The sequence below is a fragment of the Pollachius pollachius genome (genome assembly GCF_949987615.1).
Source record: "Pollachius pollachius genome assembly, chromosome: 3".
In the NCBI taxonomy this organism is placed as follows: Eukaryota; Metazoa; Chordata; class Actinopteri; order Gadiformes; family Gadidae; genus Pollachius; species Pollachius pollachius.
The window spans coordinates 14210896-14227189 of NC_136936.1; the positions used below are offsets into that span (position 1 = coordinate 14210896).

The following is a 16294-nucleotide window of genomic DNA, read 5'->3' on the forward strand; positions in this document are numbered from 1 at the left end:
TAATAATAGTCCCACATGTATGCACCACACCCGTGGAGAATGGAGCTGCTTGATATACCATGGAGCATTGTCTGTGTGTTGTCTGGCAGATATTCAGGCGGATTACAGAGATTTGTTTGAGTCCATAAAGGATGGTGAGTGAGTGTGTGTGTGTGTGTGTGTGTGTGTGTGTGTGTGTGTGTGTGTGTGTGTGTGTGTGTGTGTGTTGGTGAAAGTGTCTGTGTGTCTGTTTTCGTGTGTGCACGTCAATAGGCGGGCTTCATTTAAATGGCATGTGCCTCTGTGGCTTTGGCGACGGTAGACGCAAGCAGTTGAGTCACTTTGAGGTAAAGTTCAGCGCAGGACACAAATAAACATCCTCTACTGCTGGAGCATGGAAAAAAACGACATGTTAACATTCAATTCCAGGCTAATAGGTTTCCTTTTGAGGTCTGAAATCCAATTTCTCGGCAGAGAGAGGCAGACAGTGACATGGTAGGAAAGAGGGAGAGGGTAATCATTGGAAATACGGCACAGGCTCGCTGTTTTAGCTCTTTTTTTTTTGTTGTGTTGGTAAAAATGAAAGAAAGCGAGGGTGGGAGGGGGCGCGGGGGGGGGCGGGATGAAAGAATTGCTTCCCTGAATGAGCAGCACATTGTCTATTGTGCACCCCATAAACCTTCCTCTGGTCGTGGGCTGTTTTCAACCTTTGTGAGGGATCCGAACCGCCATAGAGCCAAATGTCTTTCATTAATCTCCAGGCAAAAGTCCTTGAATCAGCAGAAGCCGGGCAGCGCTGGCAGAGAGATGAGCGAAAGCCCAAACTTTTACTGTGAAAAAACTCCCTCTCTGCCACACCCTCTTGTCACAGTACCGGAGGCCAGAACCATAGATATATATAAATCTCTATGTATAAATATATATATATATATATACATATCTTTATTTATAGATAAACTTCTGGGGCTTTCTACTATTAAGAAGGAAGGGGAACTGCTTAAGGCAAGCGTAAGGGGACATAAGCACTTAACATGTCTAGTCATAACCAAGACTCAACATCCCGGTGCCTAAAATAAACCCATTTGTTCCTTCCTCCTGGGTACGCGCTCTCATGCCTCGAATGGGAATGACGTTGATTATAGCCTGAGCTGCCACATGCTGTAGACGACGCGGGCCTGACCTGGGTGGCCACGTTGAAGTGAACGCACTGCGAGAGACGCATTTACATAATGCACACGCAGACACATTAAGGGAATGGCTTGGAGGTAAAACACAGCACAGAGTGGGATCCGACGCTTATAAAGCAAACATTTTAAATTCACAATCCCCCTCTTCCCCCACCCACACACACACACACACACACACACACACACACACACACACACACACACATACAGACACACTCCCTCACCCCCAACTCCAGATGAGAACATTTGTTAAATTACCAACTGGCTTATCCTAAACCCACGTCCGTTCAAATTCCTCACGATGTTGAAATCACCTGAAGGTGTGTGTGTGTGTGGTTGTGTGTGTCAGTTTTGACTCTTTCCGTTCTCTCTTCTTTTTTCGATCAAGCTCCTCTCTTGGGTCATTCGGGGGGCGGGGGGGTGGATGGGGTATTGGGACTGCCTGGGCGTTGTTCATCCATCCGGGAGAGTGCTGGCAGTGGTGCTGGTGTAACGCACAGGACCTCAAGTTACCCCCATCTCCCCCCCCGCTCTCAGTGGACTAAATCAGCCACCTCGGAGCCCCTTGTAAGGGAGAAAACTCATCACAGCCTCCACACCTAATGATCGGGGCGCTGTCCGTCTCCGTTCTCTGTCCACGCTCTACACTTGGGCCGTTGTAAATGTACATGTTTGAGACACAATGCAGCCATTTGCATTGAGTAAACGAGTGATGGTACTATCTCATATGGAGCCTCCTCTTTAAATAGCCATCGATGCCTCATATAAGCCTAAGTGACCCCCCCCGGATAAGGATCCTGAACGTTTTTCTTTCCGATGCTCCTATGCCAAGCCGAGGTTCATGTGTGTCAAACCTTTGATCTATAATTACTTATTATTCCTCTCAGAGTTAATTAGCAGCTGTTCTCTGTATCCACCACACTAGTGTTGCGGGGGAAGCTTAACAAGGTGCTCGCACAGCAGGTAGGCCAAAAACACACAACACTGACGTCGTCGTTTAAGGCAACCACACAACAATGTAGCGCTGCGCCGAGATACGCTCATTGTTTTCCTATTAGCCCGCTAACAGAAGTCTTGTTGTTCTGCGCGGCACCAAGGGAACTCGCTAACATATTACTGTCATTCGGCAGGTCGTACTGTCTTTCTTTTCATTAACTCGTGTCTAGACTTTGCCTCGTCGTCAGAGGATGCCAGGGCATACCATTTAGCACAAGTTAATGAGATTAACCTCTCATTGACCGACCAAATGTAGATTAAACATTATGGCCAAATGAAATGAAATGAAATGAGCTGTCTCTTTATTTACTCATGTGTACATCTCTCTCTCTCTTTTTCTCTCTCTCTCTATCTCCATCTCTGTCTCTGTCACTCTGTCTCCGTCTCTCTGTCTCTTTCTCTCTGTCTCCATCTCAGTCTCTCTGTCTCTCTGTCTCTCTGTCTCTGTCTCTCTATCTCCGTCTCTGTCTCTCCGTCTCTGTCTCTCCACTCTATCTCTGTCTCTGTCTCTGTCTCTCCACTCTGTCTGTCTCTGTCTTTCCGCTCTTTGTCTGTCTCTTTCTCTACCTATCGGTCTCTATATCTCTGTCTCTATCTATTTGTCTCTCTCTCTATCTCTCGGTGTCTCTCTCTCTCTCTCTGGTCGCAGCCACATAGCTGAAATGTCAGGGATGACAGAGGGGATTGTGTTTGGCATCAGGCTGTGTGTGTGAGCGACCAGCTGTATGGGAAGGGAGAGAAAAAGGAAAATAGTTTCACCACCTAGCACAGACCTCAGCACCCCCCCTCTCTTCCCTATTTCCCTCTCTCTTCCTCCCTGTGCCTCCCTCTCTCTATCCCTCTTCCTCCCTTTCTATCTCTCCTGTCTCCCTCTTTCTCACTTCTTCTCTCTCTCTCCCTCCCTCACTCTCTCGCTGCCTCTTCCTCCCTCCCCCCCCTCTCTCTCTATCCCTCTCTCTCTCTCACACGCTCTCATTCTCTCTCACTCAGAAGAGAACTCATCACAGGCAGTAAATGAAAACAGGCCACTGATGATATACCTGATCAGCCGCCATACATATACTCAACACACATTTGTTAAGATCCAGATAGACAAACACAGTCTCCTTATGCTGTCTCTTCCTTCTCTTTGTGTTATTCTCGCAATCAAACCCACAAGGAATAATTTGACAGGCTCTTTAACACAATCTCCTCTTGGAGCTACTTATAGGCAAAATGAGACACTCATTTCTTTTTGCATGGGAATGTTTTTTAATTACACCTCTTGGTGCATTCTACTCGCTACCATAGCAACAACTAATTTCAGAGAGTTGAAATTCTAAAGCTTTTGTTATCTTCACACTATAATTATTCAAGGAAGAGTGCCAAATCATCAAAAAACAAGTATTTGTGCTACTCATTTTCAGCGTTACACAGCAATGGATTCTGTTAAACATCTTATAAATAGCATTAATAAAATGTTCATACTCAAGTGTATTCAGTAAGATAAAAATCAAATAAGCGTACAAACAATCCCGTCTTTCCTCATATATGCAATCTAAATCACACACACACACAACACACACAGACACACACCACCCCCCCCCCCCCCACACACACACACACACACACACAGAGCAGACGTGCAAGCAACCATTAACATACATGCATATACATACATGCAGAAATCAAAGCTCTCCATTTAATTTTTACGAATACATTAGATTTTCCTCATGTCTTTCCTCAAGCCTCAATAATAAGAATCATATTACACAGAGACTCTCGCAGGGTCTCGTGAATTAATGTTGGCTTGAATTAGTTTCTCGGAAGGAAAAGAAACGTTTTGGCGGGTTGTTCTCAAGGATTTCTCCACGGGGGGACGGCGTCGGCCAATCAAAGAGGCTTCGGCAGTGACCTCCGGCCCTGTTCCTTCCCCGGGCCTGAGGAGTCACTGTGATCGACCGCCCCGCCACTCAGAGACGGGGCGTTGGAGAGGGGGGCCTTGGTCCGGGCGGCGCTCGCAGCTCCTTTTAATCAGGCGTTGGGGAGTGAAATATGGGGCCCGGAGAGCTCGCTGTACCAGAGCACCATTCATCTAGCTTCCTCCTCCTCTTCGTCCTCGGATGTGTTGCCGTGGTCATGCCTTATATGGTCGTGGGGGCGGCGTGGTGTGGGACGGGTGCCGGCAAAGGGCAGGCGGATTTACGGGGAGGAGTTTGTCTGTGTCCATTAGTGAGCATGTGTGTGTGTGTGTGTGTGTGTGTGTGTGTGTGTGTGTGTGTGTGTGTGTGTGTGTGTGTGTTGTGTGTGTGTGTCGGCAGTGCACTATTTTGTTTTGTGGGCATTTGTGTTCATATGCGTGTGTATGCATTCTGAAATGACTTGCCGATGTCTCAGGCAGTGCAGTGAACTGTGTGTGTGTTTGTGTGTGTGTGTGTGTGTGTGTGTGTGTGTGTGCGCCTGTGCACGCCTGCTTGTTAGTCCGCCTGCTTGTGCAAGCATGTGTGTACTTGACTGTGTACGAATAACAAATATAAAGAGTGGTCAACAGGAATGGCGAAAAGCATTAGGACAGATGGTAACTTGGCTCATTAGCTCTCCTGGAAGAGCCTAAGTGGACTTTACCTGGAAGCCCCTCCCATTAGCTCTTGTTGACCTCTTTGGGTTGTACAGTTAGCACTTTCCGTCCTGTCTGCCTTCGCACCAGTTCACACCTTTCTACATGTAGTCCTCAAACCAACCCGGTCCCTTTATGTACCTACTCACACTGGGCAGCCCGCGGCCACTGCTCATCTATTTAGCGACCGCTAGCAAGCCGAGGAGGCACTTCATTCACAGCAGTTCACATTCACATACATTGAAGCACCTTTACGTTTGAGAGTCGTAGGAGTCCCGTACTTTTTATTTTCAGATCTGGTTTGCTGGCAGAAAGGGCAAAAGTTAGCTTTAAGTTTGATTTCAGTTAAGTAAAATGAACTGTTTAGTTCTGAGTCGCATGTTGCCTCCCGACCAATGTCTTTGCTGAGGAATACATGGCCTGGGTAAGGGTACAAACAAGGAGATGCAAGACTTTCCATCCCCAAATGCAAAACATGTGCAGCGAAATCACCTGCACCATAACCTATATTGAGAATACATTTTGTCACTGTCCACATCACGAACATACGCACTGCTTACATTTTTAGCTCTTGCTTACTAGCATAAAGTTGTTTGTTACTAATGTCTTCTTCAGCACATGTGTGCACCCAGCTTGTGGTCGCCTTACTGTCCTCAATTGCAGAGACATTAGCCTGCTAAAGCTAGGACAAGCATTCGTTGGTGATTTGCCGTAATTTTCTTCTTCTTCTTTCCTTTTTTGCTGCATTCCTACTTTCACCACTCATCCCGCTGAGGGCTTTAATTTCCTCCTACGCCTAGTTAAAGCCTCCCATGAAACACTGGGGGATTGGAGTGCATTTAACCAGACGCAGGGGTGCAGTAATTTATAGGGCCGAAGGTAGCACGCAGTATTTGAAGTTTACAGCAGCACTATTGCGGAGCATCCATCACTAGATGAAGCTCGGGGTGGACAACAGTGCCTTCCATTTCCTGTGTTACGTACACCTGTAGTCAGCTCTATTTCAAATGTATTGGACATAAAGAAATTGCAGATTGCAGCAAAAAACGAACTTGGCGGCACAGAAGCCTATTAACTATTGATCTGCGGGTCAATGCCTAAGTTCTGCCGCTCCAACAGTTTGAGAGTAGTACTTTGACACACTCGCACAGCCAGACACAAAGATCAGACCCCGTGATTAAGAGGGTCAAAGATGTGTGTTCTTTGCCAAAAGCGAGTGCACCCATTGTCTGTCTGTGAGTGTCAACTGGTGCTTTGGGGAAGGGAGAGGAAAGTACAACGTGTTTCTGTGCATGTGCGATAATGGTAGCGTCAACATTGTTTGTTTGATCACAGCTGGCCCATCTGTTCCAGCCATTGCAGTGATGCAGCTGATGTATCATAGTGTACCTCGCAGGAGAGTTTTAAGTGGATCATCAGCAGGTGAGCCTGTCTTCTGCTATGTTTTTAATGAACACAAAACCCAGTGTTGGTTTCATACTGCACCATCTGTCAGACTGGCAGGGCCAAACAGCTTGAACTCCACAGACTGCGGCCTTTCACGGTGGTCTCTGCTGTTGATATTTACCCACTATTTATATGAGTGCCATTGACGATATATGTTTTGGTCTGAATAGCCTAAGGATAGCAAAGCTTCTGACCAATGCAGGCAAACACATTTCTATCTGTGGGGGAAAGATTTGAAGCACATATATTATTCATATACAGTATGATTCAGGAGTGGAGTTTTGTGTTTTTTTTCCATATCCCAAAAATCGTTTTTTCTTTAAATGAAATGCATAAAAATCGATGCTCCATCCTTATTAAAAGAGATGTTCTGCAATCTAGAATGGCAAAGTTTGTCCAGGCCAAGGTGAATTTGCTTCAGGGACGATGTGCCCTTTATATTGGCCACATATACTCTTCCTCTCTCTCTCTCTCTCTCCCTCTCTCACACGCAAGATCGCACGGACGCACATTCATAAACAAACAATCTGCTTCCTACCCGCTTAGTTGGCTAGGCATTGGCTTTTCCATCTTTGTTTTCTACGTTTCACCACATCGCTGGTGTCTTAGACTTCGGTAGAGACGGTTTTTTGCAGAACAAATGTAAATGTTTGCGCACGCCGCTGGTTATTTCCAGATGTGAGGGGGATCAGCTGTTGCATTGAGGTCAGTGTCCAGGCCGCCCCCATTCAAGTGTGTTATCTCCCACCAAACGGATCACTTGGCATTTGCTCCCTGTCCCGTCTGAACCCTTCAGAAGAAAAAGTGGCCCTCGCCGAGTGTCATTATTTAAACGCAGTGTGCAAGCTTGCGGCAGCCATCCTCAAAAGACTAAACCAAAAGTCCCCGAGACGCATTGTTGTAATAAAAATTTTAAATGGGGGCCATCAATTCTTAAAATTATGAATTCGGTTTAATTAAAAAAGACAAACTCCAGCAAAAGACTTTCAGTGTTTTCTAAGTGTTGTGTCCTTCCAAAGTCCTCTGCCTTGTTGGTCTGTAGCACATATGTCTGGCTGTGGTTTGTACACAACTACATAAAAGGTGGAGGGCTTAATAAGTCAGGCTTCCCACTCACATATCTGTAGGTAGGCCATGTCTTAATGAGCTTTTCCTTCGAACAGGGCTATAGCTCATTGCATTAGATGCGCAGACCTCGTCCGCACATTTTGCTTCTCTTGCCACACTCACTCACTCGGGAGAGCTCTGTGGGGTGTGTGAATGATATCTGCGCTTTAATGCTAAATAAAAACATATCAAGGCCACCTACCTGAGCTGTAAGGTTTCCAGAAACAACTTCTGGCGCAGGCGTGCTCATAGGAGCTGAGAAGTTGCATTAAGCACTGTTAACACAACTTCTATTACAGACATCCTCCTGCTAGAATGTAGTGTAGATAGCGTTCTTATTTCGGGGGTCCAACCACTCCTCCTGCTATTTTTCAGAGGGAAGGAACTGCAGAACAGTTCTATGGGGGAATTAAGAAGTGGCTGTCATGAAACTAATTCCGGGATCTATTTTGGGGATCCGTTGGTGGAACGCTGTCCCTTTCCACTTGACATGACAGCAGTGACGGAGCCTTGAAAGGAATGCTAATGAAGTAATAACAGCGGGTTGAGGTGAACATTTACCACGGGGCCTTCATTATTCACTTGCACTTCATCTCCCGTTTATTCTCTTCCGATTTCCCATTGGCCCTCCCGCTCATTCCAGTCGCCCCCAGTTCCAAGGGATTATCTTGGAAACAATTGTTCTTCTCTATTTATTCTTTGTTCTTCTATCTGCGCCTCACCAGGTTCCCTGTAACATAGCTCCAGGGCATATCAAAGTCTGTCTTCGTGACTGAAGAGTGACAGAGTGGACCCATATTGTCTCACTCTGTCTCTCTCTCTCTCTCTCTCTCTCTCTCTCTCTCGCTCTCTCTCTCTCTCTCTCTCTCTCTCTCTCTCTCTCTCTCTCTAAGTCTTCAGTGACTTTTTCCAACAACAGTCAAGTCCTTGATACTTTGCGGTGTCTCACTTGGGGTGACGGGAAGGAAGAGAACGTCTATGTCAGCAGAAGCAAGCGTTGTTTGCAGCGAGGATTACGGGACTACAACCCTTCAAAGAGCAGCCTCCAGTGAGGGGAAAGCACAGGCGCTTTCATTTCCGCAGTCGCAATTTATTCACAAATTGGACCTTGAAACCAAAAGGAGAGCGATTCAGGGCACATACACTTGTTTAGTCTGTGTGTGTGTGTGTGTGTGTGTGTATGTGTGTGTGTGTGTGTGTGTGTGTGTGTGTATGTGTGTGTGTGTGTGTGTGTGTGTGTGTGTGTGTGTGTGTGTTTGTGTGTGTGTGTGTTTGTATATGTGCATGTTTTATAATGGGGCATGATAGCTTGGAACGTTTAAAAATATTTACCCCAAAGACGCCTGTAATTATAAAGAGGAATCCTGGAGTTCACATAAAAAGCGTTTTCTCCGAGAGGCAGTGCGCGGGTTTGTTTTCATAGGTCTTGGAGGTTTTTCTTTTCTCTCAGAAACGACTGGGGGCGGGGCACTACCCAGGGAGAAATCTGAGATGTGAGAGCTTTTCACTGTTTGAAGCCTTCGTTCTCTGTCTCCAAAGTCTCAAAGACAGTGGGAAAGAACAGAGGGCATAACCTGAACCCCAGCCCCTTACCCATTGCCTATTTTCCTCTCTCTTGCTCACCCCCTTGCTCTTTCGCTGTCTTTATCTCATTAAATGTATTTGTGTGTGTATATCTATGGAATATATACATCAATAAATGAAATGAGAGGGACGTATAGAGGAACATATTCAGGTCAAAAGTGGCCGTGTGCTGTGGTGTGAGGCACACACTCTGCTAAAACGTCACCCTGAGCGCAGAATATTTCACTGTGCTCGTCATCATCTCCTTGCCGGGTCTCGCTGTGGTACAAGAAATAATAAAACATTCATGTCGGCAGGAATATGAGAAGCATGTCACACACACACACACACACGTGTATATTATTTGTCCTATGTTCACTTTGTGCTGACAGCATTCCACAAAGGAAGTTGTTATGGTGTCTTGGGGCTCAGACGCACACGTACACACATACACAAATACACACACACACACCCAACAGCTACATACACCCAAGAAAAGTGCTAATGTGTAACGTGTCAGTTCTCGAATCTCGAAAATTGTCATGTAAAAAAATACATTAATTTACTACCTATCGTGGAATGAGGTAATACAATGGTCACTGAGCCTATGGTCTACAAATGAAACCCTTGCATTTGCAGTGCTATGAATGCTACAAACTTGGTGTTGTTGCATTCCATGTATTCAAATCAAAAGTGGAGCACAGCTAGTTGCGTGTTTTTTCATCACCCAGCAGTGGGTTGTTCTTCAACACTGCAGTCTACCGCAACAGACTTGTCACACACAACTCATTTTTGTGTAGAGCCGCGCACAGTTTTTCGAAAAAGAGAAGGAAAAAAAATTATAAGCACTTTATATGTTGATATTCCTCAAGTTTTAACCATCGGTGAAAACCATTTGGACTGAAACCATTCTTATGCTGACCGATCATTGGAGAATTGACAGGCAGAACACAGTTGATCAAGGTTGTCCACACTAACCTAGAATCAGGTTTCCCCCTATGCCTGTAGTTCTCTGCCCGTCTCTCTTTCTGTCCCTCTCTAATATGCTGTGCGTTTAAGCACCACAGGTCAAGAACTTTAGCTGTAACACATGCCTCGGCTGGGCCAAAGTGCTTACTGCTGCGACGCAGGGCTTGACTTTGGTCAATGTGAAAGATTCATGGCCGTCCTGTTTGTCCGTCTGTCGGTCCATCCCACTGGCTACACTATAATAAGATTTCAGGGTTTTGTAGGAAGGCGGATTTACTGGAGCACAACTCCCCCTAGGGCCTTTTCATTGAAATTGGTTCCTCCACATTTTCCCGTACTCTACTCCTTACTTTATCTACTCTCCCTGTCTCTCTTTCACTCCCTCTCTCTCCCTCCCAATTCTCTCTCTATCTCTGTCTCAATCTCTGACTGTCTCCCTCTCTCTCCCTCTCTCTCTTCCTCTCTTTTCCCTTCCTCTCTAAGCCTTTGGTGGCTGGTCCCACTCTCCTTTGTTAATTACGTTGTGATTCTTTCCTTCTTTTTTTTCCCAACGGATAAAGACCAAAGCTAGCCAAAAGTGGCCATGTGAAGCTTAGCTGCACAGAGCTGAGAGAAATAGAGAGAGAGTCAGTCCCAATCCCCATCTCACTCCGTCAATCTGTGGCTATAATGGCATTTCCCAAGTCCTAATGGAATCTCACACTGCACGGTAAAAGACAATATTTTGGCACAATTTTTTGGGGTCACAAAACGCTGCATAACTGTTGTTCCTTTGTGCGAGCGTGGGGACAAAAGCAACTTCGATAAGCTTGCCGACGGAACCTTTTTCTTTTCCTTTTTTTGCTTGCGCAATGTGCAGAGTCTGTGTTTGGCCTGTCGGCGGGGATGTGGACATAAACGATTATGTCCGACAGTCCAACCTGGTCCATCTGTGCACACACTGTTTGACACCAATCCAAGAGTTCAATCATACATTAAGGGGAGCTAGTTTTAGAAGCAACACAATCCATTCCCCTTCACGAAAACAAAGCCTGTCTTTGAAACCCTAAATTAGGGAGCAAGAAAAACACCAGGAGAAAACACCAGGTTGGTCTGACCATTTTTCTTTGTCAGATCCTATCAGAATAATCTCAGTGCACACGGTACAATTTAATCTCTTTGTCAGGGAAATACATGTTGTTCTCTTGGAATTCAATACTCTAGTGAGGGAATAAAGTGAAGCTCATCTTAAAAAAGTGCCTGAAGGTTGCGATTGACAGTAAGCAATTGACAGCACAGAGCTTTCGGTCTGCCCTTTCCCAGTCCAATACTGAACCTAATTCTTCATGGGTGTGATAAGCATATTGCTGCTGCAACAACTTGCTGCTTTCCTCCATCTAACCTTTCCTGACTCCCATAGCTGGCTCCCCAGCCTGCTTTAGGAGGTGGGGTCGTGGGTGGTGCAGTTGGCAGTGGTCGAGCTGGGATGAGGTTGTAAGATCTGAGCCATGGAGCTCTTATCTAGCCTGTCCCATACTGCTGTGGTTTTTCCCCGCAGGACAAGGGGAGTGTGGGAGGAGAGCTAATTATCAGGGCTGACTGCAGGAGTTGTGATGTGGGCGTAGGTGAAGGGAGGTGGAGGGAGATGGTGGTCGTCCAACAGAGCCCTTTAACTCTACGAACCATCACCTTGCAAGACGGCCATGCATACCCACACACGTGCACACACTGACAATTAAGCTGACCTGCTTCAATGTTGGGAATATTCTCCCCCCCACTCCAAATGCATGCACAATAGGCACTAACCAACAACTCTCAACTCTCTCTCTCTCTCTCTCTCTCTCTCTCATCTCTCTCTCTCTCTCTCTCTCTCTCTCTCTCTCTCTCTCTCTATCTATCTATCTATCTATCTATCTATCTATCTATCTATCTATCTATCTATCTATCTCCTGCTGACCTCTTAAACTAATATCGTCAGGAAGCCCACATGATGAATGCCTCTGTAAATACTATATAAAAAAAAACATACAAAGGGAATACGGACAAGGATCTTCGCACGGAAGAGAGAATTTAGAAATTGGCCTTCAATAAAAGATTTCAATTGAGAAAAAGAAGAGAGCGGGACTCAGAAAAATTATCTTGCATGTGCAACCTTGCACACTTGCACACTTTCGTATGGCAATAAAGCTGTCTGAGGACGATGGTGCTTCTACATAAAATTCAGGCACGCAGCAATCAAAATGCTGCAGTGAATAAAAGCCTTCCAATCGGTTTGTGAAGCATATGCAGACTAATGTGCAGTGCGTCTAACGGCCTATAGATGATCACGGTTCTTTGATTCAAATTATTTATCAATTTTAAACCGTTTTATTTCATAAAAACGCTAATACTAACCCTTTATTGCCCCACCCTCTTTCCTATGATGTTATTCCAAATGAGTCAACCAGACAGTGGATGATGTCATCACTCAGTGCCAACCGACAGCGGTTGATGTCATCAGTGTGAGTTATTCTCCTTTTAGAGCCAGATAGTCCTGTATGGCTGTGCTACGATCCACTATGTCCCCCGTTGCTGCTCACTGACGGGTTTTGTAGCGCATTGGTTCTCACACTTTTTATACCCCATACCACCTCAGAAAATATTTGTCTCCTCAAGTACCACCATTAAGACCAATGTTATAAAATATAACAAAATACAGTTGCGTATGCCTGCCCTATTCTAGCTGTAGCACTATAACTGACACACAATCAAACAAACAGAGAGCAAGTGCCAACATTAAGAATACCAACTATGTACTAAACAAACTAAACTTCGATATGCCTAATTAGAAGGGTGCGCCTTCATCAGTGCGACATTCCTGCGATTTCTGGATCAATCAAGGTCAGCTTCAGTCTGAGGGGTGGCTCAACCTCCATCCTTCTTCTTTCTTTTTCGTTTTTATGATGGCAAGTGAAAAGAAGCCTTTCTATCACTATAGTTGGTCGCAAAAGAAAGGACAAAGCACACGGCATTGTCCGAAAGCGCAGGCTATTGGCTGCGTTGCTGTTTCCAAAAGTCCAACAACGACCGCCTTCTGAAAGCAGACTTCAATGTTTTGTCGCATGATAACCCTGCTCATCTTCAGTGAGGTCCTCGGTCCTTCAATGCTGAAAAGGGTTTCGATGCTGAACGGGTTTCTCATCGTTTCTTATCGTTCGCTTCGGCCGTCACTAAGAAATATTCTCGGAACTGTTGTCCGAGTGAGACGATGTGTGCAATGATGTTCCTGATCTGGGACTTGGACTGGTTCAATGTCCCACATGATTTCTTCTTTCTTCTCTTCCAATTAGTTCCCATTTTGAGCTACGATCATATGTCTTTAACCACTCATAATTTTGCCGTCAGTTTGCCTTGTAATCTTGGATGTTTGCGCGGGCTACAGCCCAACTACCATACAGGCTGATATTGAAGCAAAATATTACTGGAAAGGTAAAACTTAGTTTAAACCCCATTTTAATGATTAAATGCTTGATGTATTTCCATACGTACTAGCATTTTGATATTGTGTTTCAAAAGAAAATATTTATTTATTTATTTTCCGAAATTCCTCTGCGTACCACCAGTGGTAAGCGTACCACAGTTTGAGAACCAGTGCTGTAGCGCAAGCACACCTCTGAAGCAAGGAGGGTTGACATGTGCCTGATACATTCACACAAACGGCCTCTCGTGGAACATAGGGTGTGTTCTTGTAATGTTGTCAACCAAAGAGAAATCCCTTCTTTTGGTAGCTCTGACTGGTTAATTAACATACAATGGATACAGAGTCTTATTTTGGTTGGAGCTTGTGTAACAAATTGAGTGTGTATTTTAACATGGGGGAATAAAGGCGCACTTAGCACCTATTCAGCAGCTGGTCCCAGTGTGATAAAAAGGGGTTGTGGATGTACCCTCGCCATTGGAATTGGGCATCTGTGGGGTTGGATGACGTTATTTTAAGCCCTAAGAAGCCCCAAAAGCTCTTGGCTCACTCTACGATGAAATCAAAGGCAGGTAGTTAAGTTAAATGCTGAAGGGGCCAAAAATATCTGTCAAATTTGGGACAGTAAGCCCACAGGAGCTTGAGGGGGCTTTTATATTGTTTTCGCTGTGCTCTTGTTAAGCAGGTGGACGGAGTCAGATGTCTGTATAGCGACTCAGTGGCGAAACACACACACTTCCATCTCCCTTTTCTCTCTCTTTCTCTTACGCTGTGTCTTTCCATCTCACAAACACACACACACTCCGCCTCCCTGTCCTGCATCCTGATGTAAGGGGGGGGGGGTATATTTACACACAGCAAACGCACAATCCATGCAAGTTTGTTGGTTTGTTTATTCTTCACATACTGCAACCAAAACTCATTAGCCTAGCTAGAGTGGGGAATTTGTTTGTGGTCAATATGTGTATTTTTGTCATCATTCACTGGAGTAGTTTTGCAGTAGGGTCCTTCGGAAATGCTTGAGGACCTGGTTGGAGATGAGGCTCCCACTGAATCACAATGTCATGTTATTTAAATAAGGAATCTGATGAAACCCAAAATGGAGCCAAGTGGAAATAAAGGGAGTGGAGGGGTGTGCATTTATTGTAAGTGTGTAGCTTTGCGCTCATCTGTAGCTCCATTGGCTTGAATGTTTACTGTTTTTTTCCCAGTATGTCTCCTGCCGATGTTATCCTAGCCCCAATATCTAAATAGTGTTAAGACACTAAGTTATATTTCTGGTTGATTTACTCAATGTTCAATCTGTAGATGACCACTTCAAATGTCATACGAATGTCCCTGTTGCGGGTTGTGTTGCTTGCAGTGTCTCGTGTGTGTGTCATGGTAATCAATACGTGTTCCCTCATCTCTGTGTCCCCTCAGTGTTGCTAGGCGTGCTGTCAGCGGGGGCCCTGACAGAGATGAAGATGGTGGTGGGCGATAACGCCACCCTGCCGTGCCACCACAAGTTCTGGCAGTCCAGCGGCCTGCCCCTGGACATCGAGTGGCTGTTGCAGAAGCCCAACTCAAAGCAGAACGTGGTGAGTCTCTTCCTCCCAGCCATCCTCCTTTTGGGGCTTCCCTGTTTCTCTAGGTTTTATGTTTGTTACCTTTTTCCCTATCTATTTTGGAGTGTGCCTTGTTACAAAACAATGAATCATGGCTGAGTCAAATAAGAGTCATTTTTCCTTTCTAAGTCAGAATAACTTAAAAGCAGTTCTCATAAATCAAGATAAACAACAACTATAAACATAAACTATTTTAACAAATAGCCTGTCTCTGTATCTAGTAGGGAACAGAACAGTTTCACTTTTTCATCCATTATTTTGTCATTAGACATAAGGTATAAGTCATTATTGTCATGTTTTAGATGTTTCTTAATTAAGTTGTTTGGTACAATGCTTGGCTGGTTTTGAAGGCTGGCACCCTTTTGGGACTTTGATTGCGTTCTCACATTCTTCATGCTTGAGAACTTGAGATGAAAGTTAATGATTCAGGCCCGAATGATGAAACTAACAAGCTTGAAGTTGTATTACCACTGGCAGAATATGACACATTTATTAGATCACTTCAAAATTAAATACAAAAGAATGAGAAGTGAAAATAAAATAAATGGTATTCAAATTATGTTTTGTTAATTATTCATATAACCAAATATGGATCTCATGAATCATAAGATAGTATATTAGTACATGAATATTTTACAGGTATTGCTCCACTAACAAAAATCGAATTCAACCACTTCTGTGTCTCACAAACACTACAGTTTACTAAACTAAAATGAATAATAAACAATAGCCATAGTTTTAATTTCAAACAGAATAATCTATGGAATAACTTAGAGAGGGAGTAGCCTTACTACAGTTAAAAAAAACATTTTGGGATAGCCCATTGATACTGTTAATAGATGCTATTGATTAGCATGTCATTATCAAGCAGCCAACCATCCAAAGACTTTAAAGCACACATACCCTGCTGCTGCTTATACATTTGATGTTAATTTGATGGGGAAAGCTTGCAGGCTTGTCATCTAATGTAATCTTATATGAGCTCCTTCTTATTAACTGAATCAGTCATTGATGTCTAGTAGTTTTATTCTATTTATTATAATTTTTTCTGCCTGGTAGGACACATCTAGGACACAGTGTTGTCGACGGCGACGTCACAAACATGCATGCAATTCCAGCAAAGAAGCGGTTTATTAGCAGCTTCTTAATTCTTTAGATGGATGTGTGCGGAGTACTAACACATTCAGCCCATGGCCATCTATCTAAACCCATCATTTGACAGATATATCAACCCATAGAAACAAACCTGGGAGCCATCATTTAAGCTGTTTGTACACAGGCGTCTATGATGGTTGTTCTATTATTGAAATTAATTCTTCCGAATGAGTCAGGAGCCTGCAAGGATAAGAGGATAGTCCGGGTTTGCTTTAGGAACATCTGGTGTAGATCCTCTTGTTGCTCTGGGTGT

The 16294-nt window shown here is 44.5% G+C and overlaps 1 protein-coding gene across 1 annotated transcript in view; it reads left to right on the forward strand.

Moving 5' to 3' along the window:
- clmpb (CXADR like membrane protein b) overlaps nucleotides 1-16294 on the forward strand; it is a 68010-nt gene that overhangs the window by 36163 nt on the left and 15553 nt on the right. The window contains exon 2 of the mRNA XM_079732803.1: nucleotides 14702-14859. Coding sequence (XP_079588929.1) covers nucleotides 14702-14859 — 158 coding nt within the window. The remainder of the gene's footprint in view (nucleotides 1-14701; nucleotides 14860-16294) is intronic.